The following is a 26,983-nucleotide window of genomic DNA, read 5'->3' as shown; positions in this document are numbered from 1 at the left end:
AGATGTTTGATAAAACAGTATGCTGAGTATCCCACCGATTAATTGCTATTTTATGTGTTTAAAATGTATTTAAAAACAGACGTGATTCCCACTGGCTCCCTCATCAGGTGTGAGCACCTTTACAGTGTTTCTGCTTTGCATCTTTAAAAGTGCTGAGGTTCAGTTTCAGGGCATCTCAACAGTCAATAAACCAGGTGTCAGATGGAGAAAAAGAAATTTATTTTTTGAACAAGTGCTGTTACCCAAAAAAGAAAAGGGGGGGTGAGGGGGCTTACAACAAGCTTACCATGTCCAATGTTCAGAATGGGGCCAACGTCAGCATACAGACGCTTTTACTGGAGAAGTACCACACAAACACGTACGGTTTGACCTTTAATCGGTGGAGGAGAAAGATCAACAAGAGTCACGCTACAGAGGAGAAATAATACAGAGGGGTAGGTACTGAAAAACCATCTGAAGACAAATACACCACATGTTCTTTACAATGGATTATATGTACATATTAAACTTGTTTTAGGCAAAACAAACAAACAAAAAAAAAAAGCTCATTTTTTTCTGAGAAAACATACACCAGTGAAATGTGATCCGCCCTTTGTTAGTCTCATAGTTTCTGTCTGCATATGTTTTATACAAAATAGACTTTCAAACAATATTTGGGTAGTGCAATTTCTTAGATTCAAGCTGGTTGATTACTTTCACAAACAGTTTGTGTATGAAAAAGCCCAAGTCCTATCCTATTCACAGTATCACACAATTTGACCAAAGACTTGTTTAAAAAAAAAAGAAAAAAACAAAAAATGGGTTTGCGGGACCCGCTGAAGAGAGCTGTACATTTGTCATCTGAGAGCTCTGGAGTTTACACTGACATTATGTGTAATGTGTCGCCTTTGGTCACCTTGTACTCAAACATTAAATAGGTCGTTTGTGTGAGTGATTACAATTTTCTGAATATTCCCCCCCTCCCCCCAAGAAAATCTGGCCTGCAGAGACAAGTTAGAAGTGAGATTCCCTGTATGAAAGTAGCTTATACTGTGTTAAAAAGGATGGAAAACAAAAACAAGGTGAAGGTGATAGATTATCTGTCTTTTCTATTGCATATTCAGTTGTGCACAAAAATGTAAACAGGATACATTTTTGGGCAAGATGAGGCAAGTGTGCGATTTCTTACATATATATTTATATGTATATACATATATCTATCTCTTTCTTTCTCTCTCTATATATATATACTTGTAAAGATGAAGAGCAGCAGCAGAGATTTGGATACACTGAATGTGAAAGTAACCCTCAAACAGGTAGGTAGCAAGAATGTTTTTCATCTGTTCTGGTTAAACCTCAGAGGAAAACAGAACGTTTGTTAGAGTCTACAGACGGTATGAGCGGCGGAGGCAGATTCCTTACAACTTTGCACATCTGTCGACTGACTTTTAACAATAATAAAACGTCAAAACACACAGAAGTAGCCACACATGTGTGAAGCTGTCGGACGCTTTTGGTTCTTCACATCGGAGCAGAAGGTGGATATCAACATAAGTGTGAATCAGATCATCTGTTTTTAAAACCTGAGCTCTGGAGCAGAGTAAAACATATATAGGTACTTTTTATGTATTTGGGATAAACATTTAAAAACAGTTCGCTTTGCCATGTTTTATATTTATATATATATGTATATATATAAAAGTGAGCACTTTGAAGTTGTTCACTTGACATATTTTGTTTCTTTCTGACAGCTCACGACATATCTACAAATAACAGTTCATATCTAATTTATTAATAACTCTCTAAATATCACATTCATATTAAAATCTTAAAGTAAAAGACAGATTGGGAGTTAGGAGACAAACAGACGACAAGCTGCGCAGATTAGAAGAAAGATGTTGCAACGCATCAATCAGAAACACCGACAGACACTCCCCCTTTACTGCGTGGGACTGAAGGTCAGGCAGCTCTGGGCTTCTTACTCCTTTCATCAGACAAGTGTTTACGCTATAATGCTTGGATTTGTCTGAAAATTTAAAAAAAAACCCCAAAAACAATACAAATACTGACCAACTTTTAGCATCCCTGAAAATAGACAAAAACAGGAGTTTGGCACTGGAAAAAAAAAGAGAGCAAACAAAAAACAAAAACAGTTCCCAGAGAATAAAAAGAATCAGTCCTGCCTGCCTCTGCGGTCAGTAATGGGACTCTTTCTCACTGCAATGTGGTAACTGATGCAAAGTGCTGTAAAAACGCAGCAGGGAAGGGGCGGGGCGTCGGGGCACGGCTACGTAGCAGACAATCAGAACACATGCAAAGGGTGCAGCATACATACACACAAACCTTAGGTCAAGTTTCGCTGCAGAGGGAACACAGGGAGATATTTATCAGCTATCAGCATCTGTGGGAGGTTTACGTGATCGACCAACGCCTGAACAAAAGTGCTGCTTATTTATTAAGCCATTACTTATTCTGTTGAAAAGGATTATATTGATTTCTGGGGAAAACCATCATATGTTGTGTTCTTGCTAAGACCTGAGATTAATACATATCATGTCTCTACAGTAATGCGGAATTCTGGATGCATATTTGACACAAAAGCAGCATGGTACTGGAAGCCCTTTGCACTACATGCTGCTCAGAGTTTTTGAGATTTTACAGTATTTTATATCCTGCGGTCGACGAAACACCAGAATGGATGGCACCGAACCCTATTTTATCATTTCAAAGCAAAGTTTAGCAGTACAATAATCTACTGTGACTGTGAAGGTTTATGGATTACTTTGATTCCAAATTGCCATTACATCTGCATCATATTCAAATTCATATTTTATTATAAGTGCAATACTTAATTTAGAATTTTCTTAACAAAAAAAAAGACTTATTTATATAACTATATCAAATCAGGCACAACTTGAGTATTAATTGATTATATCTATCTCTGAATATTAATGTGTTTTTTTTTTTATTTACAATGAAGTAGCTCTCTAGCCTGCTATTGTGCCAGACAGAGAAGGACGATCAGCTGATGGAGACCAGGTCTCTCATCTCAGTAAACAGATGGTCGATAACAGAGGTAAGAGCTTTCTTTCTTTCAGACGGAGTTCACTTTTTCACGTTCTTAACTTGGGCTTATAGCAGAGACATGACAGTAATACCAATCTATATCTTTGCAAAACACCGTTTTCCCAAAAAATGTAACTATTCCTTAAAGAAAACAAATGCAGTTTCAAGATTAAAAGGTACCAATAGCCAATTCTTACAAAGAGCAAAGTTTGTACTGCAGAGGAAAAGTCTTCAGAGGACTCTTCAGAGGAAAAGTCTTCGTTTTGACTATTTATACCAAAACGATTGTTAAAAATCAAAAAACGAGAAAGGGTGCAGGACGGTTATTTTCTAATCACTTTTAGCAGTAATAAATCTACAGATATTAGTACGTCCGATTATCAAAAACGACAAACTTGCAAGCACAACAATACATGCCCTTTCACTTGTGATTGAGAAACGCACATATCCATCACATATCTTCTAAGATTAGACTACTGGGGCAAGATAAAAAGTCCACACTTTCCATCTTTACGTCTTTCTCGAAAGACCGATACACAACACCAAGCCTCTCTTCACAGTCTTTTAAAGCCTTTCGCAGAGCGCCAAGTGCTCGCGTTGCACCGACGTGCGCGTCGGATCGAGGGGAAGGGAAGCAGGCTAAATATCATTTCTTAGCGAGAACAACACTTCTACACACAAAGGATGGAGCGAGCTGCCATTTGTAAAGATAAACAGCCACTAGAAAAGAGAAAAGCTGCAACTGCGTGTAATATAAAAAAGTACAATCAACTTATAATGAAGGTAGATGATGAGAGGTTCACGTATAGCAGGAAAAAAATGGCTTAGATGATATTCGAAGCAAAAAAGGCACATTTTTTTCCCTTTTGTAGTTGACATGTAAACCTGGAAGAGGTCTGCTTGTGGGAGGACTCCATTAGATACCGGCCCACACAACTTTATATGTTAATCAAAGCAAATAAAATATGCTTTTGAAAATCACTAGAAAACTGTTGTTGTTGGTTTTTTTTCATTGTTGTATCTGTGCGACTGAAAAACATTTTGTTACAACCTCCTATAAAAACTAAAAGTGGAACATAAAAAGCCTACGTAATAAGAGCGTGTTATTCCGATTTGTTGCCTCGTTGGGCAACGATGACCTGGAAAAGTGTATAAACTGTTACTTTGAAAATGTAGAAAATACTATCAGAACCTTTACATAGATATTTTGTTTTATCTATTTCAGATATCGCTCTGAATTTCAAGGTAAGACACCTGAGACAACATGAATGTTAGCCTATTTCTCTTTGCCATTAGCTTTACAAACATTTCCTATTCGTTATTAGACACTACATCTTAGACTACTCAACACAGCGAAACGTCTTGTGCTCACGGTCTGGTTCCTACACAAACATTGCTTTTCCCCCCCTGACCCCAACAGACCCGTCAGCCTGCTGCACAGAGATGCTCACTTGCTGCTAGAAAACACCGCTCCCTACTGGTGTAAAATCCTTTTGTTGTTGCTCTTTCCCGAGGTGGCGAAGGGGTGGGGAGGTTTTGTCGGGCTGGTGAGGTGACGTGGTGGGAGTTTAAGGCATTGTTGCTGCTACGGGAAACAGTCACTTCTGGTGGAAGAGGAGAGGTTTGACGCTTCCAGCCTTGAATTTTGGTAGCTGATTGCTGATGATCTCGGCCAGCATCTCGGGGAACTCCACGCTCAGGAATTTATTCACAAAGGTGTAGAAGCAGAAGCTGAGCAGTCCGCTGCCCATCTGTGGAGACACCACAAAAGGCCGTCAACCAGTGCGGGTCACACTGGACACGCGCAAGGGTTTTGCGCATGTATTGAACTGTTGTCACTGTTTTGTCAAGCTAAAGTCGCAAACTTCAATGTATTTTCTGGGACTTTATGGAACTGACCAACACAAAGTAGTGCATTATTGTCGTGAGAAAGAAAATATACATGGTTTCCAATATTGTATCTTACAAATAAAATTATTTTTTAAAAATTGTGCACTGCGCCTTTTACTCTGATATCCCCAAATAAAATCAAATGCCTCAATTTGCAAACATAAGTCACCCAATTGTTAAGTCCTAAAAATAAAAATAGATAATTTAAATAAAAAATGGTTGTTGTAGCATAAAAAAATAAAGATAATATAATATTAATGGTTGTACTGGGTAAACCTTCAATCTGTTCAGTCATTATTTCTGTAAGTTTGCCTCTTAATCCCTTTTACAGGCACTTTGGAATGAAGCTTAAAACATAAAGGAGATTGTTTAAAGTCAATATTCCCTAATATTAATGAAAAAGTACTACTTCCACTGGAAGATTATTTCATGTCACGATATTAGTGAAATAATCTGCCAGTGATACCAGTAATTTCTTCCTAAACTCAGGAATTATTTACTAAAAATTATTTTAGAAAGATTTTCCGTCCTTGAACAAAGCCTGTTCAACAATAATTAAAAATGGCTGACTCAAGGATAAAATCTCTGTCATCAAACAAGGAGCTAATGACCATTTGCTGCTTTTTTCTACAGCTGATGTGAATCCAAATATTCTATGTGTGTGGGGGTGCGCACGCGGGCGTGTGTGTGTGTTGCATGCCGTACCTCATGCATGGAGTCCAACAACTTGGTGAGCTGGTAGAAACGCTGCCAGTTCTGGCTGGAGTTCTCCTCGCGCTTCACTATGGCTTTTCCCAGCTCTTTGATGTACGACATGCGGATCTCGTCGAACACCGCCTGGCTCTTCAGGCCGTCCTTGGGCACTGCGGGAGAGGGGACACTCAAGGTGAACACGCAGGAAAATATTCAAATCAAACCACTTTTGGTGTAGCTCCAGTTTTACTAGATAAGACAAGTTAAAAAGAAAGATGAAACCTTTTCTAGTCAGAAAACTGAAATTGATGTAATTTATGTTGAATCAAAAAAAAAAAAAAATTCAAAAACAATTTTTTCATCACAATTTTACATTACGTTGTGTTTGCTTCATAACGAAAAATAAAACATGCTGAAGTTTGTGCTCATAAGATTTCAAAGTATTAAAAAGGGTATAAATGCTAAATGTACTTTGTATTACTGTTTGCATTTATTATCAGCAAAAGTCTGACCTGTGCTGAGCAGCAGCAGGACCTTCATGCACAGGTACTCATCATGGGAAACCTGCAGCCGGACGAACTCGCTGGAAATCTTCAGCATCTGCTCAAACTGCTCGGCCATGTAGGGCAGCTTCATCCGCTCCCTGGTGAGTTCAAACACAAACGGGTAAAAACACACAAACATCACTCGTGATTGATTCAGGGGCTTGCTGGCCCCATCGGACCTGAATCTGGGTGACCAATTCAAACTTAAAAGAAACAGGGAATAAACAGAATATAACAAAATCAGACATTAATAATAAGCACTGCAACTTTCGTGTACTGTAAAAATAAAGGACGACACTTGATGTAGCCTTTGAGTACAACTAAGTGCTTTCTGAGTGTTTCAACATGGAGAGACAGCTGAAAGTTGCATGGACCAAAACAAAAACATGACGCCTAAATGTTGGAAGAACCACACTAAAAAGCTACATTTATTTGGTTCCTTTAATGACTCAATCATAAAAAAAAAAAAAAAAAAAGGAAAAAACTGAATCGATGCTTCAATTATGTTATATAATTGAGCACTGCCTTTGCACATGCTTTAAATCTGGTGTGGTGGAGCAAAACAGAAGGCAACTTGTTGGAAGTCAAACATTGGTAATAAAAAAGAGAAGTGCACAGTGTCTACAGACCAGATTCCTGCTACTGTTGTGTTTCTGCCTCAACAAAAATGAATCTAATACTGAGACTTTGGCACATCTACGTCACAATAAACTAGCTCAACAGAGTACGTCAGAACTAACTTCGTATACGGATGCGTTTCTAGTATTTGAAACGGCTTTACACATGGACGTAATCATGGTTTGTTACTGAAGCAACATCATCCTGCATCATCGTGCATAAACTGGAAACCACAAGTTAATTGGATCAACTTTACATGACGGCCTGAACTAGAGCCACCCACAGACAGAACCATGTGGTGGCTCTGAGGATCTCTACACTCAGATTTAAAACATTTTCCGGAGGAAACTTAGTTAAATTTTAACAACACCAACTTACTTTTTACATCATAAATTAAGTGAAATTTTAACATTTCCAGGTTAGGTTATCTGTGAGGAGACCTCCTACATGCAAATTGATTCTATGTCAGTGAAATGTTATGTTAAGAAAACACTGTTGGAGTCAGGAAGGATAAAAAAAAAATAATAATCTTTTCAGAGATTCCTGAACCTCGACAGAATAAGCCAAAGTCCTCAACTTGCTGCTACAAACAACTCAACTCTGGACATTTATAACAGACCAAGGTTATTGATTAGCTCGTTTATGGAAGAAAAGAAAGAAAGCATCCTGTGGACATACACTCACCTCCCTCCGGTTCTCATTATTAGCATTTAAAATATCAAATAAGGGTGCAGTGCTTACTCATTGATGACGAGGTCTGGTGCGAAGCAGAGCATGTTGCCGTTGCACTGCTGGTAAGACCTCCAGCCCAGGCCGAAAGACATGAGGAAGAGCCAGGAGCACTGCAGCAGGGTCATCTGATCATCCAGGTGCAGGTTCCTGAAACCTGGCGAGTCGGAAAAAAAAATACGCACCATTAACCCGGGTTCAGTCTCGATGTTAAAGTTCTAGCAACAAATTTGATGCGTGTGGAATACTATTTCAGTCAAACCGCAGCAGACAGCCGTTTTATCCTGAGCAGCTACACCCATCGCTAACCTGGCAGAGCTTTGGCCCACTTCACGGCAGAGATGACCTGTCGCCCACCCAGCCTGTTCAGCGTGGTCATGAGGCGCGTGGACGTGTCGGGGAGCGTGCCATCGTAGCCGGCGTAGATGGTGTCCGGCTCTATGGCCTTCAGCAGGGACAGCATGGTGGGGACGAGTTGAGGCATGCACTTGGGCACCAGCGAGCGAGCCTCGACCGGCGGCGAAGGCATCATCTCTGGCGGGTTGCTGTTCTGGTTGCCCTTTAAGCGATTCAACTTCTTTGTTTTGCGAGCTTTCGGACAGAAAACGGGGAGAGAGATGCAGAAAGACATTAGGTTATGCACTAAAAAAAAGAACAACCTGCTTCGGAGGCTGTTTGCTTGCTTGTACCTTCCAGGTTCATGCCTGCCATCAGGCATTTGCGGAAGCGGCAGGCCGGGCAGTTCTTTCGCCTGATTTTGTCAATGATGCAGTCGTTCCTCCCAGCACACAGGTAATTATGCTGGCCTGAGGCACACAAAATAAGATCAACCTGTTAAATATATTTGTATCTCAACAGCAACAGCGTTTCGGTCAACATATACAGCAAATCACAAATGCTAATAATCATCAGTGATGTCGTTGTACCTTCCACTGCTCTCTTGAAGAAGACCTTGCAGCTGCCACATGTGAGGACTCCATAATGGCACCCCGAGGCCTCATCAGAGCACACCAGACAGATTTTATGAGTCCCGCTCTTTCCCTGGGTCGTGGATGTTGGAGTGCCCCCTTCCTGTCTGGAGATGGAACTGAAACACGAGAAGGAAAACAAAGATGAAGAAATTTAGCGACTGAAAGCAAAGATCTCAAAGGAAACTTCGTTTAGTCTCCACTTGCAGCACTAAACGCTTCAATAAAAAAGACAAACTTTTACTTGCAGAGACAAAGTCCCAGGATACTTTTTGTTTATATAACTGTAATATATTAAGATTTGTGGTACCATTTAAATCCAGCGGTTTCTATAAACCAGCCCGCCCTCCTTTGATTGAACCACAAGCATTTCCAGCTCCAGTCCACTCTGGTTGGGGATGCATTCTTCCACACCACCACTAGGAGATGTCAGGCTTTGCTGCAACCATGCGCCAAATGTCAACACCCCTTTCAAGCCCAGTGGCCACAGTAAAAACAACCACACTGAAAGGATATGGAGTCTCTGACATACAATACTGTGCATGTCTGGGTGGGTGTGCATGCTACCTCAGTGAACGGGTTTAAATGATAAATGTCTCCCAGTAGAGGCCCTACACACCAACAAACTTCTGCAGGGTTTGAATCAGGGACGTTATATTCACTTTGTAATGCAAAAAGAAGGTATGAAGCAGGAAAACATCAAGACAGGAAGAATAAAAAGCTTTCTGAGCTTCGCTGACAACACACAGCGGTCAATAGGTCTTCCATAATACTTGTGCAAAACATTGTTTACTCAGCTTACCAAACAATATCTGACTGTGTTGTGTACACTTAAAAGTTAATGAAGCCAAGAGCACACTGTAATAAATTGGATGAATAATCTAAATCTAAATGGTGCAGCTGTAAAAGTTGTACTTTCAAACATTTTATTTTGTGAGTAAATGTGTTTTTTTCCCCAGTTATATATATAAAAGTCTATATTTTTTCTAGTCATCACTGAAATGGGTCCAACTTCAGCGCTCAATCCCTCCTCTCTTCAGACAATTTTTTTAGTAGATTTCAGGACATTGTTCACAACTCACTCCTTCCATACACTGTTATATAAAATTCACTTTTATTCAGTTATCTTTTCTTTTATTTATCTTAGCTTTATTTAAAAAGATCTTTTATCAAACATTTACAAAAAGGCAACTGGAAAAATATTGTATTATTTAAGTTACTTCACCACTTTAAAACTTAAAATTTACATTTCTCTATATGTGTTTGTGACACAACGAGTACAGTTTTTCCAAACAAAGCAGGTTGCCAGCCTTTACCAGGACGTTTACTATGAGAGGACAGCCATAGAGGAAGACTGTCTTGCCTACTGCAGCTTCTGGTCTGAAGTTATCTGCTCAGAACAAAGTTCTGGCCTCAGTCATGAACACCAAAAGGAGAGCTCAGCTTCATAATATGCACTTTTGTAAGTTAAAAAGAGAAAAAACAGTCAAGAAAATTGACATGTTGAAAATGATTCATGCTCTTTGCAATAACTAAAAATCTTTACTAGCATTATAACTCTTTGCATGTCTTCACTGTTCACTTTATCTTTGAGCTCCAAGGGTTTGAGGTCAGGAAGCCTCCTTGCCATCACCCTAATGTTTAGTTATTCTATCACATTCAAGAGTTTCCAGCTGTTGCTGAAATTAAAGATTAAACATATTTGAAATCTTGTTTTTAATTGTGCGGTACATTTTTAAGCACAACCTCGCAAACATCTTGATTTTTTTTTCAAAGCACTGTTTTCCTTTTAATTACAATTTGTTTATATTTGTAAAATGTAGTCTGAACGTTTGAAATGTTGCACGAGTCATATCATTAGATATGACACTTTCTAGGTGGAATAAAATCAGCTATGCTGAATTAGCTGCAAAGATATTAAACAGAATTTAAATTTATTAAACCATTTACAGCCTAAAATGTTGCCCTGTGGTTTATCTATGCATGACTGAAACGAAAACAGACAACAGAAGCAGCTAATAACCAAAGTCAAATACACATCCAGCGTATCAAAACAAAGAGAGGCACTGAAAAGGTTTGCAGCTCCAAGAATTCAGGGAAACCCAGCTCCTTTGGTGGATTGTAATTCAAAAGGTAACGGCTGAACGGAGGCTGGAGAGCTAATCGTAAGCCTCTTTTGTTTTTCTAGTCGGAGAAGTTAGTTCTCGATCCACTTTCACTCTGGACTTGTTGCTCGTCAAAATTGTTGATACGCGAGCGCAGAGACAAGTTAGGAGCAGCAAGCTGGTGCATCGTCTGGGCCGACAGTGAGGACAGTTATCAGACACAAACCAACATCTGTGTGCAGGGGGAGTCATAGATGGCAAACTGTGAGCACAGGCTGGCACAGACCCACCTCTGTCGGGTCAGCCTGAACAAAGTGGTCAGTGGGAGAAAAACCATGAGGGAGAGAGGGGTCCAGGGGTCAGCCACGCAAATGAATGAGGTATAATCTACGGCTTTATCTTAGCATGGAACTGAATTAATTAATTGTTTACAATCAAAGAGAGAAACTGCAAGCGCATTCAAAGCCCTTTTAGCTTTTAGCTGCCCTGGCCAGTGATCCGCTTCACAGAGATGAAGATAATGACGGTGGAAGAAATAAAGGGGGAACCAGTTTGTCCTCTCAGTCAGTGAGGTGGTGTCGGCTTTGCTGCAGGGCTTTCAGATCCTATTACCTCACTCACAATACGCTCCCAACAACAACAACAACAACAAGTGCGCACTAAATGAAGTCACTGCCGTCCAGCGCGCGAGCAAACCTCAAATTAAGCAGCTTACGTCCAACTATACCATCAGACACAGAACTACAAATCTGTCTTTGTGGACCGTCGGAGACAAACCGCTTGAAGCTGCAGAGCTCTGTGGTGAGACCGAATTTCCTCTTTCAGAAACCATCTGTATGAGTTAATGCTCGCTGTCAACAGGAAGCTCTCGCATTCCCTGAGAGTTTACTATCGGCCAGAAGATTACAGCCACTCTGAGATGGGCGTCGAATTTGTCAAGATTACCACACAGAAATGTGACTGCTGCAGTTTACAGCAGGGAGATCGATGACAGGTATATATGGGGGAAAGGTTCACCAACAATAATCCCAGTGTCCCAGTGCCCCGCTTACCAGTTCATGATCACCTTTTAGCCCGAAGGGTCACCAGCAAACACAAAACACATTTGTTCCTTCACTCATTCATTCCTGGAGCTGTCTCGAGACTTTTACAACCACAAACTTGGACATGTGCTTGAATTTTTCAGGATAGAAAAATAAAGTAGTGGTAAACTGGTAACAAAAGGATTAATATTTTTCATATTTTCTAAGAAATCTAGATCTAAAAAGTGTGGCGTGCCTCCCTCCGCTCTGAGGTAATGTGTAGAACCACCTTTTGCTACATCAGCAAAATTCTGCAAAGATGCTGAAACACTGAATTATTTTAAATCAAATTCAAAATCCCATCTGTTTAGAGCTGCCTTTGGTTAGTAATAAGGGAAACGTTGTTCAGAATACTTCAGGTGTATTTATTAGATGATTTTTCATTATAGTATTTTACAAAATACAATATTTATTCCTTTAAAAAAAAAAGCACTTTGATCTGTATTGCTGAAATGTGCTATCCAAATAAACTTGACCTCCGTGTTTTGGGGTATGTCTCTACATGTTTTCCCATTTTGGGAGAATTTTTTTTTCTTTGTAAAATGTCTCAAGCTCAAATATAAGCATGCACACAAATAAATGCCACACATTTTGAATTTTTATTAGTAAATTACTTAGAGAACCATGTACAATCCTTCCCTCTGCATCACAATCACACAAAACCTTATACTGGTCTACCACATAATAATCTATTGAAGATGTGAAAAAACTGTAACCTAACTCTAATGAATGATTTTCCAAAGCTCACGCTTTCAACCGTACATGTTTTAAGTGCAATGGCTTTTTATGCAAAGGCGACCCAAACGTCTCTCCCTCAAACCTCTGTGAGCAAACGGAGGAAGGCAGGAGACAAGCTTAAGGAAGTGCTTCTTTCCCGAGGTCAGACCAACCAAAATAGTAAGGCAGGAATTGGTCTGCACGCTCTGAATCATTCTCACACGCAGAATAACAACACAGCTGCAGGGAGGGCGAGAGGAGACAGTCTGACTGTGTTCCACTCCAGAAACATCTGCAGCGTGTGCTAACAAATGCCAAAAGAAATGCGACGGTTCATGCTTTGCATGCAAGGACCTCGTTGTGCCAAATGGCAAACGTAAATACAGTGTTCACCTTTGTGAGGCTCTTAAGATGTCAAATGTTTTATGGTCGCTGCGTCAGCTAACGACACAGGGCCATTAGGAGGGAAGCATGCGACACGCTGACACTCCAAAGAGCCATTGTGTTTAGAGACTTCATGCAGTAGTTATGCATTGTCACTATTAATATATTCCTCAACTCTATTGTGTGAGAGCAAGGCTGCATGCAAGTCATATTTGTCAGCATTTACTTGTTTGAAGAGAGCTGGGTGAGGCTGAATGAAATTATGTCATTTTTCTGTTTTCTCAGCACACAAAGGCGATGAACTGACTGGAAATGATCAAAGCTGCTGTGAAAACAATTAAATAGCCACTGAACTTTGCACGTGTTTATTCTATATTTAGTCCATATATCAAAAGAACTAATAACTATTTAAGTAATTTACCATTGGCATGTTCTGCTGATTTTTCACTAAACCACTTAAGTCTTTTTTGTACAATACAAGAAATATATTAAAATATGCAAATAAACAAATAATTCAATCCGTTTTAAAAGAAGGAAAAAAAACATTTCATTGTCCAAAATGCAATAACATAGCAGTCCTTTAGTGTTCGCTTGAACATTTGTAGCGACAGATACATCGGCAGCTAAACAATAGAAAATATTTACAGACATAAGTTTTCTTTAATCTTAATGCAAAATATATACACATTAGTACCGTTTTAGCTTAATTATTGTTCTGAGTATGTTGTTCTTTCTGCAAATTTCCTTTTTTTTTGAGAGATTAAAACTAAATTAGTTGCCAAATCAATTCATCAAAATTAATTATTTCAGTTCTAATAAAAATGACAATACAACTTAACAAAGCCATGCTATTCCTACCATAAAAGAAGAAATGAGTGAAATATTACAATATTTTAAGTTTTTTTTGCTTTTAAAGTGACATAAAAAGGGCCGGAGACTATTGAACTGTTATTCACAAATATCTATGTGATAAATAATCACCTTCATATTAAAAAATTCTGCTCTATCCACATCAGCCCGGCTGTATTTACAACCTTGTTTCGATTAAATTTTTTATTTTTTTTTCCCAAAGCAGCAGCTTTGGCTTCACAACCACAGGAGTAAACGGAACATGATGAAGCGAAAGAAAAACAACCCCAAAGGATCCGAGTTTCCATATTAGATTTCCTAAAGGGAGCTGTTAGTAACAGTGTAGATGGGAACCTGCTTCCTGGTCTGTGAAATTAATTGAAGGCTGTCTACTGAGTGGAAACTTATCGTCTTTAGCTCCCCTCTTTCCCGAGTTTCACTCTGCTGACTCAACAATGATGGGGAAAAAAAAAACAAGGAAGAGAGGCAAAACCAACAGACAGTTTGCTGCCTCTCCCAAACCTCAACACAGCAAATTTCCTTGCTTATGCTAAACCAGATCAAGAAGTAAACAGAAAAATGAAAGCAGTGGCTGCAGCGGAATGCTGCACTAGTGTGAAAGCAGCTGGAATGGCTGGCATTTGATCCGGTGCATTCACTCGGCGCCAGATGTGGGGAGGCGGGAAGAAAAGTAGGTCAGAAGAGCGAGCGCTTCGTGCAGACGCGCGGGCGCTCCTGCCATCAGCGGCCCTAATGACACGCCCACACGTGCACACCTACACACGAATGCACAAAGCCAACAAGCGAGCATCTCACACACACACACACACACACACACACACAAACACGCAGGCTGAAGCATGAAGGTGATTTACAGCAGCTCAGAGTTTCTGCTGACAGACAAGCTCTCTGCCCTTGGTTGCAGGGAGGGAAGATGGACAGACACAGAGAGGCCGTCACAGAGCTCCAGTGTTTTCAATTTTTACTAACAAGAGTTGGCTTATGTCAGAGGGGGCAGGAGGGGGGCTAATGGAGTCCGACTTAACTGGTTAAAATGCATGAAGAACATTTAAGCATCCAGCTCCAGCGCAATGTTTCTGTTTGTTGATTCAACAGGACTTCAACGTTGAATCAGCAGCAGTGAGCAACTATTAGCTCATACCTTTATTCATTTATGTGCGGTTTCATGTTACAACACTGCAAGTGAAATGGAGTTTTAGCAACAAGAAAGTGTCCAGAAAGAAAGCATGCACAAATCCTGTTTAAGGAGGCCTGGAATATTAGACGCCGATGCTCAAAAACACAGTTTTGCTTAAAAAAAAAAAACAAGTAGAATGTGATCATTTCAGATAGCAGCATTTTGTAGACGGTAACGTATAAAGCATTCAAATATTTACTAGAAGAACCGTTCAAAGAGAGGTATTGATGTGGCTCAGGGGAAGTTCTGGGAGTGTGGAAAAATCAAACCAGCTGAGTGGACCTGAACCAGTTCTGAGCGTAGTACAGCAGCAGTAAAACAGTAAGAGAGGGAGAGGAGAGACAGACAGACAGGAGACGAGGGGTGTGGCGCAGCAACATTTGCTCCTCTGACCAAGCGATCAGCAGATAGCGAAAGCTGAGAACGACCAACACTCTCACGCACGATGTGGGCTTTATATGAAAACATACAGCTATTTATGAAACTCCTACAGTCCAGAAACAGCTCAATCAAACTGGATCGCATCAGAGTGCTGCTTAAATCACATTAACTGCTTCATTCACAAATTTTTCTACAACGCTACCTTTCATTCGAAGACAAAAATAATTACCAGATAATTACCAGCTCTACTACAGTATTCGGCTCGGTTAGCCGCTATGAAGCATGTAAGTTCAAGTTACTGCAAAGTCCTGGAAACGCTACAGCTGTGAAAAACAGCCGCCGGGCCAACAAGCATACCCACATAGAAATTACAGCAACAAAAACAGTTTTTAAGATTTCTTTTTTTGTGTGTGTTTGTTTTAAAAACTTATGTAACTTCTGCGTGTTCATGCAGGGGTTTATTGATTACAGAAACTCAATAGCAGAAGTTGAGACAAAGCGCAATACTTCAGCATCTGGTCGGGGTGTAATCCACTTGAATATGCTTTTTTTCCCCTCTTTGAAGCTTTATTAAACAGTGAGTCAGTCAGTTTTTCAGAGCATACTCAGAGTTCCCGTGTGAGAAACACCCTGGAGTTCTCCCACCACAGTGAGATCTCTGACTTGTCCAGGCACCTCGTCAGGCAGCCTAATTCCAGACGGCAGCAGGATCTCACTTACTGCGACTCTCTGCTTCTGCATTGCCGCCTTTCAGACACTTCTCAACCATCTGCTGTTTTCTGTCAGTAGTTTTGTTAAAAAGGAAATATCTGAATTCATAGAAGGCCCTGTTAGATATACCTGATCAGTAATGTGATCAAAAGGTGCAGTTGGGGGGGGATAAACCAATATTGTTTCCAATAAATACATAATAAAAAATACTATGTATAGAAGCAGAAGCTAAATTGCAAATAAATAATAGGTAATAATATTATTTAAGTCTGAAGTTATGTGCATTTATTAAATTTTTCATTTTCGTCACTCATCCCATCAATACAGGAGAGAGACAGTGTTATTCCATGTAATTAATAAAAAGATCAACAGAGGGAGGAATAGACTCAATCCATGACCTTCTGCTACAGAAGGACATTAAGAAAATGCTGAGGATACATTTACAGTTTATAGATCAATAGATATAAGCACAAAGTCATGACCCTGTTTGATACAATCACTAAACTCACTTTAAATGTTGATCTTTTTAAATGCTTTAAAGCATTTAAAGAAGCTTTTGGACAACATTATTCTCTGTAGCATAAAAAAAACTGGTGTGAATGCACTCTGCTTTCATAATTTTACCAGACAAAGTCCAGCTAAAGTACTTATAGCCCTTTTAAAATGCAACCATTATTTCATTTTGTGTAAACAATAGACAAAATTTGTAGATGTGTTTGTTAGTTTTATTAGTACAAAAAGTCAAACCAATACTTTTAAAGCAACAGCTTGTTGAAGCAGAAAATGTCCTCCAGACTAATTCAAGATGGGGTCTTGTATTATCAAGTAAATGCAGCTGGTGTTGTTTACCTTTTAAAGACTGCTGTAGGCTTGTATAATGCATAATATAACTTAGACAATAGCAGACAGGTTGGTAGGGGATGTGCTTCAGTTACTTGATCTTGTTGTGTAAAAAACCTGAGGCAACAAGCATTGTGAAGTGAAAACTCTTGTGAACTGCACTGAATGAGCTACCACACTAACGCACTATACAGACTGTCTATTCATGTAGCAGTAACATAGAGGTTGTTGTCCTAATTACACCAATAAAAACAGCTAAACAAATAAAACAGCTACTGCTTCATGAAATTCGATGAAACCACGAGCAGCTAGGCTAAAACTACGCCATTTAGCTACTGCTACCCCCACCCACAGGACATCACATCCTTACAGATGAGGTTGTTCTTTGTTAAGTTTTAACCAGCTGTTCTCCGCTTCATAAACAATTTATCACGTTGTTTCAGCTCCACTTAAATATTTAGAGGTATTGGCCCTAAAACTGAACTGATGCTGGAAATACAAGATGAACGGAAAACTCTGGAATCAGGACGTCCACATGTATGCGCATGAAAAACATACAGTGGTTGTCTAATGTAAAAATAAAGTTTTGGTGAAAGAAATTGGTTGCATGGTGACACCCTTTGACACATTGTAGAAGCACATTATGATTCATTTTCAGCTTCATTTGATAGGGGTTTGTCTGTGTCCCGCAGCCTGACTTAGTGACATTTCCCTACTGCAAGGTTCTCCAAATCTACCAAATGAAGACATTTCTACCCACAGCTTTTATCAGGTGATTCCTCAAATTTTTGTGTTAGTTTTACCTCTGGATTCAGCCTGGCCATTGCAAAACCTTAATTTTCTTCTTAAGTCAATTTGTTGTTGAGTTGGTTCCATATTTGCATTCTCAGTGATTCTGTAAGCAAAAATCCCTCTTTATACTCAGGTTACTTGCAGACATATGAACGTTTGGCGTGAAAAGCTACTGGCATTTCGACTTGCAAATTATTCTACCCACCGAGACAAAACGTCTAGTTTCGGAGCCTGGCTCTAACCCTATCCCAGTTTCCCCAAAAGGTTCTGGGAGAACTCTTCCTGGTGTAGAGGTTCTTGTTTTAGAAGAAAACAAAAGCAGAGATTACAACAGATTTTGTCCTATCAAAACAATTAGCATTTTTAACCTGTTACAACTACCTGTGTTGTGATCAGCCCTCCTTGTCGAGTTAATGTCTCAAATTTTCTCCAATTATTGATAATGTCCATGCTATGCAATTCTTTTGCAATTTCTCTTCAGTGATAGCTTTGTACAGCGAGTTTATTTGTATTCTTTTTAAACCTTGTAACACCCACATAAAGTTGTAAATGTTTGTAAATAATTCTTCATGGACTACATTTTTTTGAGGCTCAAAAAGCTGGTATTTTAACAGAGCCGTGTAAAGTTTGTGTAAAGCTTTGCATGCTGGTGCAACAGGATGCTGGGGCAACACCATGCTGCTTTTGTCTGCACGTGCAGGAAGCCAGCTTTATAAGAGCTCACCAATATAAAACACTTAATTAATAAAAAATTAAAAAAAGCCCCCAAGACTTCCTAAAGACTCATGGTAGTGATCAAGCCTGAATTTACAGACCAAATAGCCTGCGACGCTTTGTCTTCTTTAATAAATATTCAAAACAGGTCTGCAGGGCCTAGGGAGGAAATGCCTTCCTCACAAACAACGGTTAGCAAACACAGGCCTAATAAAGAGCCGGGATCTTCCAAAGGAATTCGGTTTCGGCGTGTTTTCGCAATTCCTTGCAGGTATTTCTTTTCACAACAACTCAGATTCAATCAGGTCACCTCACATAGTCAAACCAGTCAGGGTGTGTATTCCACCAGAATAGTAACAAAGCTGACATTTCCCAGAGCAAATTATTCTTTATCATAGGTAAATAAGAGCTCTGGAAGTCATACTGCTAAAACAAACAAGAAAAAAAATAATAACTATGAGAGAAATAATTATTTACTGGGGTAACTTTGAGTCACTCCTTCACAGAGAAACCATGTCAGAGTATGAGGTTATGGCAGGTCGGTTATTCAGTACCAGGCAAGGACATATTTAGTAGGAAGAAGGTGCAGCACTGCTTGTGAAACTGAAGAGGAAAACCTGATAGAAACCCCCTGACAACCCTCAAACCATTCCAGCCTTCAAGCCTCAGGATGAACAAAAACGTCCCAAGAAAAACACATTTCCCCTCATTCCACACACATAAATGTTGAACTTACACCCTGACATGTTTGACAGGGCAAACAGCCACACGCCACACACAGGAGTAAGCCTAAGCTTAAACACAAACACACACCTACTCAGAACACAAAGACAGGGTGATCTGAGCTGCATGTTAGGAGAAGATGAGGTGTATATTATGTCTCCACCCATCTGTTCCTGGTCACCTTCCAATCATACAGATGTCAGCGAATAGTGAAGGTGGAACCGAGAATAAGCAAAGTAAACCACAATGTCAACACTGTGGCGTGCAAACGCTAAGTTGATCGCTCCCTGTCAGATACTAAACCAGACAGGCGTGAATGTGAGAGCGACACAAACACGAGAACTGGTCGTTTCCACATGATGCCTCCTTCCTAACACTTTAAAGGGCAACAAAGTAATAAAGCTATGAAAGATGCATTGTTGGGGGGGTGGGGGGAGGGGGTCTAAATACTGGCTATATGAAAAAATTACAGCAGAAATGTCAATGCAACGCTTTTGAAACAAGTACAGGAACAATGAGGCCCCTTCATCCTTCAATACATCCAAAGAATTTTAATCTTATAGGAGATGCATGAGTGATCTTTGAAGGTCATAATTTGTTCGTTCTACTTGTTAAACCAAGTGTGGCTATTGCACATGCTTTTGTGATGACACAGGGATCAAATCTGTAGAAAAACTCAGGAAAAACAAAGAAAAAAAAAAGATATATTTTTTTAGCTTGCAACTAACAATAAATTACTGCGACAACAGATGACTGCATAGTGGAACAGAGACACATCATAAACAAGCAGACGACCCTTTAGGCTCCTGCAAAAGTTAACAACGTCACTCAGATCAAAGTAGAACTCCCCCTTTAAAAAAGTTAATCTTTCTCCTAATTGCTTGTAAGGAACCTCTCACTAAGCAAGTTCAGTCGGTTCATTATCTTATTTACGCAGGTTCTTTTCTCTGTGACGACGGCTTTATCTGGCATCAAGTTGAAACTCCAAAACATAACATAAATACAGCAAGCTTTCACATCACATTCAACAAATGTTACAAAATAAACAATTTCTAGTAGGAATGCACAGAATTTAGAGGCCTATTTTCTATCTCCAGGTTTCCTAAAAAAAAAAAAAAATCTTTAAAGTTATAGTGAGTTTGATTTGTCATAGCAATGTCAGTGTGCGGAATATTATTACTGCAAAGGATTGCTTGGATGAAATATTTGGGAGAATAATACATTTACATTTCTATATTTGGCTAGTTAAATATGCTAACTTCCCTTAAAGTTATGTAACTTTTACAACAATATGTTTTCTTTGATTTTTTTATATTTGTTAAAATGGTCACTAGGTTGACAGTATAGTATGCGACAGCTCCTCTATCTCCCCCCTGATCTAATATGGTCGTCTGCAAAAATGCACCGCTCCCGATCAAAAACAACCAATCAGAGCAAGGAGGAAGTTTTAAACACTGTCTTTTCAACTTTGTGTATTGCTACTCAATGTGCTAATGGCGGAGAAATAACTTACCGTTCCAGGAAAACATCTTATCCGCTGTCGTCGGTTAGCCACGCTAGATAGCCTTAGCATTTGTGACAGGCTACTTAAATTTCCCTCGGTGACACTATTAGCACTGAAAATTGTTGTTGCTGCAGCATGGTGGTGCTTCGGCAAGGTGCATTAGCTGGCTGGGACAAGGACTCTTCTGAGTCGGATAAATTACTGTCACGAGCTTATTTTTTTTTATCATTTCCTCTTCAGTTTACCACACCAAATTTATTCCAAACATGTTTCTATAAACATGATAAAACAAACATCTGTTTTTAAGTGATATTTGACTGGAAATTAAGCCATTCACTAACAGAATATAATTTATTTTCCAGATATATTATAGCATAAGCACATTTTAATTCTTGTGCGTTTCTCAAACTTAAGAATAGTAAAGGGTTTAAAAAAAAAAAAAAAGATAGAGAAAGAATATAAGACAAAATGGACAAACAAATAACATGCATTTGATAATCACATTGTGAGTCTGGTTATTCAGCTCTGTCTGGTCTGAACTATAAATAGCATGACTACCATCACAACTAACAGTTGTTTTAAACACTTCTATTTTTGTAAGAGCTTCTTATAATGGGAAGAACCATTTTACTTTTCCTGCCTTCGTTTTTCATTTCAAAGCAGCACAAACACTACAACAGCAACAAGCAATTATGACACATAAACCATTTCACTGCACAGAGGTTATGTAAGCCAAGCAAACAATCAGCAGCCAGCGTTTGCAAAGCATGACAACACCCGTCTAGAAGCATGCAACAGATCATTCCAGGTGTCATCCGTCTTTCTATAAAAATTAGGAGAATGAAAAAGCTGGTATCATGCGTGTCAGGACAAAAAGATTATTGAAATACTGCAAGAATCTTCTCTCATAAAAAGTAGTGGCGGGTTTAGAAAACAGAGTAAAAGAAGTCGGTACAACTTCGCAGATGAGGGCTACTGCGGATAAAGTTTGACTTGACAGCTAAATGTTTCTTAAACCACCTTTTTGCAGCTTTATTAACAATTTATCAAGTTATTTCACTTCCACTTAAATATTTAGTGGTACCAACCCCAACATAAGCTCGACTGTCCAGTTCAGGAAGGGGCTGATAACCACTAACCGGTTTTAAAATCTCAAGTTGAAATTTTCCATCGTTCCACTCCCACTGTTTGTGCTGAGAAAGTTTCAGAGACCAGAGATTGAGAGACGCAGAACTACTTCTTCACCCAGGATACTACTGTGCACTGCCAGTCAGTTGGCTGAAAGAAAGCTGCTAGACTTTTTCCATGTTCACAAAAGAAAAGTTACATAGTTCCAATAGGGCTCAATATACTATCGACAACAGCCTGACTAACTTAAACTGGACCAATCAACCAATTTCAAATATTATCTACTTAATAGGCACTTAAAACCTAACCCTAATTTTTACAAGTTATTTTTTAAAATTTTTGCTAAAGCCTTTGTGTCACTATCAATGTCTAATGATCAATAGGTTGCCTTATTTTAGCAGCACTTTGTCCTCTTATCTTTGTGTTTTTCAGCTCTAGCATGACTCCAGTCATTTCATATCTATGAGTTACCTCAATTTAACTCCTTAAAGCACAGCAAGCCTCACAACATATGAAATCCCTGGATTAAGGCCAAACTCTTCTTATATGCACATTTTGATGACAAAGGAGCTGGAACTAAGACAAACATTTTGATTTCAATTACTTAAACAACAAGAAGTCCCTTTATGTCTATTTTTTTTCCAGAAATTTGCACACACAAAAAAGGCTAAATATAATTTGTTGTCAATCCATATTACTAGTCAAGAGCTAAAGCATAAAGAACAAAATATTTTCTTCAAAAACTAATTAAAAACAGAAAAGTCAACAGAAGAAACAATGAATGAATCATTTTACAAATGTAAGACTGTGAAGGCAATTTAAGACCTTGTATGGAAAGATGTTTTAAGAGTTTGCATAAACTCTTTACTCAACGTAATTATACAACGACATTCTCATACTGGCCCATGCTTTGACACAACGGGGCCTCATTTTAGTCACTATCATCAAAAGTGACTAAAATGACTTTTAGTTCCTTTATTAGAAGAACTAAAATTTCCGTTAAAAAACATGGCTTCCAATGTACTGTAATGACTTGCTGTTAAACACTAATATTATCACTATTTTATCTTCTAAAGGTTATGGAGGATTAAATCGAACATTTATTTACCTGGCAAAGCTGGAGGAGAAGGAAGGAGAGCTTGAGAAAATCTCACTGGCCCTGCGGATTGCTGAGTTGTCGCCCTGGTTCCGGTTCCAGGCTCCACTGATGGTCGTTACTGGGAGGAACAAGCCAGACACGGGTTTCTGGTCCTTCTCCTGCAGAGCGTCGTTGTTTCTGGCGTTGATTCCAAAGTGGAAGCTCTGGCCCCCTGAAGTGCTCACCCCGCAGATAGAGATGGGGCTTGAGCCGCTCATCTGACAATACCCCGAAGACGTCTTCTCCTTCTTAATCACGCCTGGTGTGCAGAGCTGAATGAAGCCGGTATCTTTTTCTTTCTTCACCACGGCGGGAAAAGTGGTTGTAGGGGTCAAAGAAGGAGTCTTGGACTTGGATTCAAGTGGGCTTGATGCCTTGCTGCTGTCGCAGACTCTGGTGGTGCCGACGCTCTCAACCACGGAGGGTTTCACGTCCCTCTCAGTCGTCCCTCTCATTTCCCCGTCTGCGAGCAAAGAATCGTCTGCCAGCGTGGACAAAAAGGCATCATCGTCCCCAACGTAAAAATCGGAGGGGGATGCGGTGAGGTCAAACTCTTGAAGGAGATCCAGACTGGTTTCGTTGAACAGTTTCTGGTTCATGTCCACATCTTTGCCAATGTGGTCAAAGGCATGGTCCAGATCGTTGGGGTCCTGCTCGCTTTTATCCATGGAGAAATCCTCCGTTTTCACAGCAAATAGGTTGGGATCCGACCCCCCGATGAGGGAGTCCATGGAGGACTGGGTAATGTCTGCCATGCTGGCATCCAACTGGGGCAGGACCTGATGCCCAAAAGTATTGAAAGTCTGCGTTTGGAACAACTGTAGCTCTTCAGGCCTCTGATCTTTGGTCAGGCCCCTGGTTTCTGAACTGTCAACCGAGGAACCGATCGTGGCAGGGGCTGAAGCAAGCTCCTCTGGAAGTGGGCTGTTGCTGAGGCCGTTGGTCACCTGTCCAGGCTGCATTAATGGGCTGGATGGAAGAACAACAGAAGGAGGAGAGGTGATGGACATGGCACTGTGAGGAGCCACCTTTAGAAGACCTCCCTCCTCAGGGCTTTCAGTGTAGACCAGTTTGCTTAGATGGTCATTTCTTCTGTACGCTATCTTCTTCACTCCACCTTGATCCATCTTTTGATTTGGGGAAGAAAAGACATTGTTAGAATCCCACTTTACAGTAATTTGAGAATTTAACTGTCCAGATAGCTGGAAAATATACAAACAATAACTCTATATATGATAACATTAATCTCACAGAGATTCTACAAAACAAAGGCAAGCTATAAACATCAAAATCTGCTCAGAAATCAAGTTTTCTGAAATGAATCTGTAAGCTCCTTCTGTTTGCTATCTGAGAAAAAAAAATCAAAGGCAAAACCTGAAGGCTTAGATGCCTTGCTGGAGTCAAAAGTATGGTCTGTCAGCTAATTTAAGGGTAACAAGAACATGTGTGGACATGCCAAGAATAAACAAACAAGTTCCTACAGACAGATTATGCTGTTTGCTGAAGGTTTGGACATGATTCAAACTGTATTATAATCCACTGTGCAGCCTACAAGGGCACAGATTTTACATAGGTCAGCATTTTACAGGCTACATAATTCCTTTTATCTATCTTTAAAATATGATATTTTTTAAGTTGCTTTTGGTCCCAGGCATCAAGATATATTGGGATTTTTCACAGAGATGCCAGAGAAACTATATTTATTCACCGGCTATACAGAACATGAAGCAATACAGCTTTCCCCTCCCTCACATGTTGCTGCCAATTGTTGGTCAGCTTGTATTAAAAAACATTCCTACATTTCTCCCACGTCGCTCCTGTTTAAAAATATTTCTTATCACTAAAACAAGGACAGCCATGGTGTGGGAACTAAAGGAGCAACATCGATCGTATTAAGGTGACGCCTTTGTAGAAGGTAAGAAACTAAACTTGCCATGTCCCATAAGCAGCTGCCTGCAGGCTGGGCACCTGAGCAGATAGCCTGACTGACTGAACAGCTATATTGGTCTGTTATACTGTTGCTACTATATAAAAAGCAGAATAGAAAAAACAGGTGATATTCTGCATAATAAGAATGGTCACCTGAAAATATATTTTGATGGAATGGGTGTTTATTCTACATTCAGGTATAACATTTACAAACCTTTACAAAGTCACATGAAACTAAATGGTTTAGGTAGCATTAATATGACTGTAATAACAACCCATGAGTTTTTTTTCTTTGCTACAATAAATAGATTGCAATAAACATTTTTGTTTAAAATTTTAGTATCACTGACAGGTTGCCACAAAACAATTTTGTTTTTACCTACCAGGTAGCAGGAGACCTATAAACATTAAAATCCCTCCAGTTATCAGATTTCCCAATATTTCCATAGCTTTTGGGGGTAAAAAAAATAATAATCAGCAACTAAAGCCTAACAAAAGCATCTGTGGATAGGCTGCAGAGCAAGGTCTCCCAACAACTGCCTCTGCTGTGTTTTCAAGCGACTTAAGCAGTTTGAAGGGATCTTGTTAACCATTCTGTGGGCGTAACCTTTGAGCAATGCATATCAGATCTTGTACATTTGATCTGTGGCAGAAGTCAGGACCCCCCATTCTGGGTCATGGGGGTCTTGAGATGATTAGGATATTTCTTAAACTGGAAAAATGATGTGGTTGACATATTGATAAACTAAGAAATATGGGAGTTCTTAATTTTGATTCATTCAATTACTTTTTTTTAATGTGTATTAATTTTTATGTCTTTGTGGACCATGTGTGTGTTACATAAATCAATCATCAATCAGTAGAAAAAAGCAATAGGATCCATAACTGACTTGATCACTAATCAAAACCAATAATGAGGAAATAGGTCAATTTCACTCTATTACAACTTTGTTACAGCATTTTTTAAAATAATATTTAAAATATTTGTTACAAGAGTCAAAAAGAGACTAAAAATAGCGCTTGTAGTAACGTATGAGCTGTTTGTGTTATTTTGCCCTTGGCTTATTAGCTTTGCTTAGACACTTTATAGAGCCATATGCATGGTCATAAAACATTGTTAATTATGTTATAAGCCAGAGACCTAATGGTTAACCATCATCTGCTTCATTACGTGTGTTTGGTCGACTACAGTTTTGCGGATGTACTATATTAGCAGCTCGTTGGTTAATTTGCATTTCCTGGCTGTGCAGGAGCCTCCTAGTAAACAATGTGGATTACCGTGTAGTGATATTTCTTGTTCACGTTTTTACCTTTCATAGTTTAGGATTTCTTTCACCTCTTAGACGGAATTGGACTCCGTTTCATTTATTTTACAGCTATTAAACCTTTAATTTTTTTTTTTTTCAACTACAAAATGTAATCTATGTAAAACATCAACTCTGCGCCAGATCCCATCTCTTTGTAAATGTATTTCCTCCAAACAACGTCCCAGCAGGAGCCGTTAATCGCACCAAACACTGGAGCAAGGCCCGGGGCCTCTGGATCCTTTTGGACCCTCATCCCACTATGCATATTCAGCGGTCCTTACAGCAGCATGGCTGAATGGCTGGGTGAACAGCGGAGACAGCCCCCCCCCCCGTCCCATGGCGTTTGACAGTTAGCTTAGGCTATTTGACGTTAGTTTGCAAAAATAATTACAAACGTCCGGGCACCCATCCCCATGCATTACACACTTTTCATAACAAACCTAAGCAATAGGGATTCGGCTACCAGTTTAACGCAAAGATAATTAAATGTCACCGAAATCCGAGATGAGTTACTGTTAGCATTTTGCGAACTGCTAGCATGCTAGGCTGCAGAGTGGCTAAGAGTTAAATTGGCTACATTTCGAGGGGCTAAAGGCTACCACAGGCATTGTAGGTGCACGTCTAGCTATTATTGAGTTATGTTAGTGTCTTTAACCGTATGCAATAAATATAATAAAAAACTATCATATTTACCCTTGATATGACAGGCTGCTAATAAGAGTCCACAGGTCATCAGTCAACATTGTTTTGGTTGAAAGTGGCAGTTCACAACACGCTGACTGATTCTGTTACTCCCCACTCGTCGTATCGTCGCTACATGACTACACCAAACGGCAGGACTCGTGAATCTGGGTGTGTTCTGTCTGCTTTTCAGTTTCCCGGGTCCGATTTTGCAGTGAGTAGTCATGCAAAAAATGTCACACTGCCTGAGCTGCGCTGCTAGCCGTTGGGGAAGTAGGTGCTAACCTCCAGGAAAAACATACAAAATGGAGA

General features: G+C 39.6%; 1 protein-coding gene across 1 annotated transcript; it reads right to left on the bottom strand.

Annotated features, from left to right (window-relative positions):
• Nucleotides 1–202: 202 nt before the first annotated feature.
• Nucleotides 203–26,983, bottom strand: nr3c1 (nuclear receptor subfamily 3, group C, member 1 (glucocorticoid receptor)). The gene is made up of 9 exons (XM_028008789.1): nt 26,684–26,983; nt 22,725–23,881; nt 8,447–8,607; nt 8,210–8,326; nt 7,830–8,111; nt 7,533–7,677; nt 6,141–6,271; nt 5,641–5,798; nt 203–4,796 (listed from the first exon to the last, which is right to left on the bottom strand). The coding sequence occupies exons 2-9, from the start codon at nt 23,879–23,881 to the stop codon at nt 4,644–4,646; spliced, it is 2,304 nt and encodes a 767-aa protein (XP_027864590.1). The 5' UTR covers nt 26,684–26,983; the 3' UTR covers nt 203–4,643.

Source organism: Xiphophorus couchianus, chromosome 23 (genome assembly GCF_001444195.1).
Source record: "Xiphophorus couchianus chromosome 23, X_couchianus-1.0, whole genome shotgun sequence".
NCBI lineage: Eukaryota > Metazoa > Chordata > Actinopteri > Cyprinodontiformes > Poeciliidae > Xiphophorus > Xiphophorus couchianus.
Note: the sequence above shows the minus strand (reverse complement) of the source record. Positions and strands in the feature narration are given on the sequence as shown.